Source organism: Phaseolus vulgaris, chromosome 2, assembly GCF_051622355.1.
Source record: "Phaseolus vulgaris cultivar YP4 chromosome 2, ASM5162235v1, whole genome shotgun sequence".
Lineage (NCBI taxonomy): Eukaryota > Viridiplantae > Streptophyta > Magnoliopsida > Fabales > Fabaceae > Phaseolus > Phaseolus vulgaris.
The window spans coordinates 205,947-211,834 of record NC_143499.1 but is presented as its reverse complement, the minus strand read 5'-3'; the positions used below and the strand labels follow the sequence as shown (position 1 = coordinate 211,834).

The following is a 5,888-nucleotide window of genomic DNA, read 5'->3' as shown; positions in this document are numbered from 1 at the left end:
GAGTATCAAACTTTAGCTTTTCTTTTTGTTACTATTAAGGGATCCATGATCAGTAATAAACAAAACGATTTATTAGAAATTATTGATGGAATATTCCATATTCACTTATTAAATATTTTTTAGCTGTTACAGTATTAAATACACATTTTTTTATGAAGTGATAATTTAGGCATGGAAATCTCACAGATTTGGGATTTTTCTTTTAGCTCTACTATTTTTCACTGCCTTTTTCTCTTCTTGAAATTGGGAATTGGGAACGTAGCTGTTACCACAGAGAAGTTACGTTTTAAGTATTTTAATTTAACTCTACACGTTAATAAATTCAATAAACATGAGATGTAAAGTTAACTTTAGAATCACAATTTCACCGTTAAAATAACATAAATCTAATTTTGTCAAAAGAATAGAGGACCAAATTTTTAAAATAACGATAATAAAGGAACACGAGTATAATTACATAAAAATGCAAAATATGAAAAAAAATACATTTTTTTTCTAAAATAAAACACTAATCTTCTCGCTACTTTAAATCAGTTTTTATTAACAAAGTTGTAAAATTAAACCCTAGTGAATCCTCCTGCTGATTAACGAAGAAAATTATTATGAAATAATTTCGACGCACTTTTATAAATTATCACTACTATTACTTTTGAGGTAATTAATATAAAAATTAACAAATTTTTCATATATCATGCTATGATTTATGATCAAATGAAAGTATAAACTAAAACATGTTTTTTAGTTTTTACAAATTTTAAAAAAGAGTAATGCTTGTTTTTAACAGTTGAGTAATAAATCTTTTCCTTGTAGCACTTACCGTCAGCATCACCGGGAAGGCCTAGAACCACCGTTTTCATTAACTTCCGATGAAGGGAATTGCTGAAGATTTGGATCTGCAAAGTAAACAAATCCATTATCTGATCAAGGATTGGAATATTCAAAATCAGTGCACAACTTAATTAATTAACATCCACTTAAAATTGCTTCAACAAACATGATAAAATGAAAGAAAATAGTATAACCTACTTGTCTATTTGTGTTTTAGGGCACTAAAAAAAATCAGTGATTGCAACCTCATTCTAGTTCTACCTGAAGAACTTGGCTGAAGCTTGGTACATGGTATTTTCAGGTCCTTCACTTGTAGTATCTGGCAAAGCTTTGCATTTTCCTCCGTAAGTTCATCAATGAGTTGTTGCTGTTTCATAACCTAAATCCATAGTAATAATAATACTGATAGTTCATATTTGAAGTGACTCAACCATTCGAAAAGTTCAATAAAAAGTATATGCTATAGATTGTGATGCATGTTGGCTTCAAATAAAAAGTTACCGTCTGAAGTAGCTTGTTCTCTGCCTGCATGAGTCCAACCTATAAAGCATCTCTGAATCAGAATTTCATAAACTTAGAACAAGCTCACAAAAAATTGATATCATTCACATGCACATTGATTAGGGAAACGATCGATAATGCTATCTTAACAGCAAGCTCTTTCCACACAAGACCCTTAACCGAAGTAGTACTAGGTAGGAGGAGTCTTAAGTAGCATATAAGTGTTTTTATTTTAAGACTTCTCAACTTCAGCCTAAACCTCTTCTTTAAACAGTTAGTATAAACACATACAAAATGCAAATTGTCATTTCATCCAACTGCATCAACATAATGAGTATCTGAAAATCCACCCTATAAGGCATTTTGAAAGGTTCAGCAAGAATCAAGTCAGTGGAAGAAAATGCACAGCAGCATCTAACAATAATCATATATGAAAGTTTAGTGCATACAGCTTCATCAACTCCTCCTACTCCTTCCTTCCTTAGCATGAGTTTTGGATTTTAAATGTTTAATCCATATCCAATTACTTTTGGATTTAAAATGGGTATCCATATTAAAAAAAACAATTTTATTTTATTTAAAACTTGGACTTTAAGTCTAATTCAATTTTATAAAAGGTGACTTGTTAGATTTGCACCACTATATTATAGAATGTTTTTATCTATAGTCTACTTATCTGAGAGGATTTTGTGGAAAGTTAATAACCTTCTTTGTTTTGCTGTCAAAGGCCGAACCAATTTTTGTAGGTTGAGACCCTACAAGACCTTGTGATAGTTGGTTGACTGGTTTATTTGCCAGCTGCATCACGCTTTCTTGAGAAATTTGATCAAATGATTTAGTTGCCTTCTGCATCATGCTTCCTGCAGATATTTGATCTGCTGATTTAGTTGCCAATTGGGCATTCTTTGAGGTTTCTGGCAAAGGCAATGCACCCTGACCAAATGGTAAACCGGGAATAAGTCCAGACATCTTTGTCATTGATTCCTGGCAAATTCAAGATTTTATCATGAGATATATAAAAGGTAGAAAATAGAAGACAAAACTTTTTGAGATGAGAGAAATTCCACATACTACTACACCAGATTGAAGTGTATCCACCCCTGCTCTCATAGATATGCCTGCCAGTGAGTAAATGAAAAACTCAGCCATCAACTGAAGAATGTTTAGGGTTTATTCAAGCTCAGCAGTTGAGCCTACAACATCCAGAGGTTTTACGTAATTTGTGGCAACGTTTTCTGCTTCCAAATTTTTATTCTTTGGTGTATAATTCATATCATATGAATGTAAAAGTTACAATTTAGTTTGTTTAAAATGATTCTTTCTCCCACAGTGATCCAGAGGCATTAGATTTACCATTAGTAATTTAATTGCAGTACCAAATGGAGAAGGTTTGAAAGTCAATTTAAAGCAATAAATTGCTATTTATATGTATGATATATGATACAAGATATAAGACAACTGCAGAATCAACAAACACTAGAAAGCTTCTTCCTTAGTCCTAAGAGCAATTTCATCTGATCATAAAACATGTTGAGAAGGTGTATAACATACGAAAATTGCAGGTCCGTAAGTGGATAGTTTTAAGAATAAAACAGTAGAAATGATCTAAATTTTTTCAAAAATTTGTGAAATTTTCCAATATTGATAGAATGAACAGATAGCTCAAAAACACCCTACTTACAGTTACTACAACAAAGATCCCCCAGAAAAGGAAAATATGAATCAAACTAGAGAAAAAGGAACCTCATAACAGGGAATGCATATCATGCAATATAAAGCTGAGAGAAAAACCATAAGAAACACCTAATGCTGTAAAAATCAGATAAAGATGGAAGATGTATTATTGGCAGAAAATTGAGAAAAAGGAATAGATATGGCATACCAAGTCCAAAACCATGGCCAAAACCAATTCCATATCCAACCGCGCCCTGAGCACTCGAAGTTCCCAACATCCTAAGCTGTATAAAACATGAGAAAGAGATGTTTCTCCAAAAGCAACAGAAAAGAAAAGAAGGAGCAACATGGTAATGACAGCATAGTTCAAACAGAAAGGTGATGAATTATGTCTTACAGAAGTATTTGCTTGCTGGCTAACACTAGAAATTCCATCGGTTGCACCCTTGGTGATGCTCATTACTTTATCCAACATGGGCATTGTACCTTCACATATTGAGTACATACAAATGACAAAATTATAGTTTAGTAAGATTTCGCAAGTCTAAACAAATATGTCATGCATGCAGAAGAATCAACCATGAGTAAATACTAGTGTTCTATTCTACAAAATCTATCTACAAAGTCATTCATTTATGACATTATTTGTGATTGGTTTAAAAGATCAACTATTTAATAGACATGCTTAAGAATACGAGCTCTTCATTGAGAATAGACATGCTTAAGAAAATAAGATACATATGAATATGATATATGAAAGTGTAGGGAAATTGGAAAAGCTAATACTGGGATTTTGGGGATCAGTTTTTGGCTTGAAGAAGCGTTTCCAATCCATGTGGTTCAGTGTATGTTTCAGAGAAAATGGAAGTAGCTAAATTTAAAGGGCTGATTCCAAAACCTCTAAGCACTTTACCCATCTTCAAAGTAAATGGATTCTCACTTCAAAGTACATTTATTTTCTTCTAAGAGTGTTGTATACATTTATCCTCAAACTTTCTCCTTTACTTTCTCATTAAAAAGTTGTTGGGTTTTTGAAGAAGGTGATCACATTAGAAATTCAATATGAAAAATGAAGCAAAATCATATAATGAGACTTTAGTTAGAATTATATATGTTGGATGTCATTGACGAGAAATTTAATATTATCTAAAAAAAAATACTTATGTAAGAAGTGTTGTCTATCCATATTTTTTTTACTCATATCATGCTATTATGGAATCTCTATCATGAAATTTCTTCAAAGACCTAACGAAACCCACATGCACTAAGTTAGTGATTTCTTAAATTATAAAAAAAAATATTTGAAAGGTAAAACAATTTCATTAATGACACAATATTTGAGAAATTCTACATTGTACAATGAGACACTTACCATTTGAATTAAATGACACAAGAAAAAGGATATATTTTGGTTAAATCTCCTCATAAAATAAGGTTGGTTATTTTCTCATTAAAAATCATTTAAATAAAACACACACAAAATCAAAATGCAATTTTTTATTTTGATTTTAATCAAATTTTTGTGATTTAATTTAGATCGATTATATGTTTTTTTATTAATACTATAAAATTGTTAAATATTTATTTATGAAAAAATTATTTAACATTTTTCAATGAAAAATGTCAAATAAAATGATATGTTATTAAGTTTGTATATATATTTTTAATGTTTATAATTTCAACTTTATATAATTTATAACAATAAATAATAAATATTTTTTTATTAGGTGTACATAAATTATATTTGTATTTTTCCCTTATAACAACCACATCATGTGATGTGGAAGAGAAAGAGGTTAGGTTTAATAATTGGGAATGCCTTGTTGTGGATGAGACCTATTGTCATATTGGTATGTGATGTGTTCTTTTGAATTTTATATTTTAAAATGTAAACTACTTTATTTTAAAAAAATTATATAAATATTAAATTTATATTCATTAAAAGAAATATAAAAATGCAAACACATAGACGCAATAATGTCTATGTTTTTGCTAATATTCATAAATAAATTGTATAATCTTATAGTTAAAACTATAGTAAAAACTTGTAATAGTATTTTGATAAGTATAAATACATTTTAAACAGAATATAAATATAACAGCATTCAAGAGACACCCTTATCTATACTTCATTCCAAAACTCATCATATAAGTCTTAATTTACTTTGTGAATCTCCCTTTGTGTAACTTTTACTCCAATATAAATGTTCTATAAGATCTATATTTTAATATTTTTTATTTAGTAATTGGCAAAAAAAATGTATTTTTAAGACAAAAAATATCTTTTATTATGATTGGGATCCTTTGTTAGATATTAGTTTTTAGTTATTATTTTTAGATTTGTTTGATTTTCAACACCCATATTATAAATGTTGGAATAACTGTACAAATAAGTGTACTCTATTCAACAGATTAGGTTTCATTCATAGCCCAACACATCATGTAGCATCCAAAACAACAAAAAAATAAAAAATCAATCACAATTAAACAAATTATTAAAGTCTATTAAATGTTGACCCCAATGAAAGTGCTATATTTCAACTATCTTTGCAACTAACACATTTCAATAAATTTTATAAATAATTGATGAATAATAATTAAAAAATAAACAAATAATTCAACATCAGGCCACGATGTTGTTGGGAAGATAGCAGATTTCCTTCATTATAAGATAAAAATCTAGATTTTATAAAATGTCTCCATTAAACTTTGCTTACATGAAATAAAAAATAAGAGCTAAGTTATAAAAATAAAAAAATTTATCTTAAAAATAAATATTTATATTAACAACTAAATAAAACATTAAAAGTATGAATATTTAAGACTCTTGCATTAGAGTAAAAATTACGAAAATATTTTAAAAGTGATATAGCATAATAAAATTC

At 28.8% G+C, this 5,888-nt stretch overlaps 1 protein-coding gene across 2 annotated transcripts; it reads right to left on the bottom strand.

Moving 5' to 3' along the window:
* Positions 1-665: 665 nt before the first annotated feature.
* On the bottom strand, positions 666-3,932 carry LOC137809943 (uncharacterized). Of its 2 annotated transcripts, none has more exons than XR_011080826.2 (8): positions 3,790-3,932; positions 3,401-3,489; positions 3,212-3,287; positions 2,401-2,447; positions 2,035-2,313; positions 1,330-1,381; positions 1,090-1,207; positions 666-893 (listed from the first exon to the last, which is right to left on the bottom strand). XR_011080826.2 is itself a non-coding variant. In XM_068611005.2 (8 exons), the coding sequence occupies exons 1-8, from the start codon at positions 3,836-3,838 to the stop codon at positions 826-828; spliced, it is 765 nt and encodes a 254-aa protein (XP_068467106.1). In that variant the 5' UTR covers positions 3,839-3,932; the 3' UTR covers positions 666-825. The 2 variants fall into 2 exon arrangements, 1 of the variants encoding a protein (XP_068467106.1); XM_068611005.2 differs by having other exon boundaries at positions 1,330-1,368.
* Positions 3,933-5,888: the final 1,956 nt, after the last annotated feature.

Coding starts and splice junctions, on each gene's coding strand:
- LOC137809943 (XM_068611005.2), bottom strand. CDS start 3,838: ATGGATTGGAAACGCTTCTTCAAGCCAAAAACTGATCCCCAAAATCCC. Junction 2,448..3,211: donor TGGCCATGGTTTTGGACTTG/GTATGCCATATC, acceptor ACTCACTGGCAG/GCATATCTATGAGAGCAGGG. Junction 1,369..2,034: donor TTGACAGCAAAACAAAGAAG/GTTATTAACTTT, acceptor GATGCTTTATAG/GTTGGACTCATGCAGGCAGA.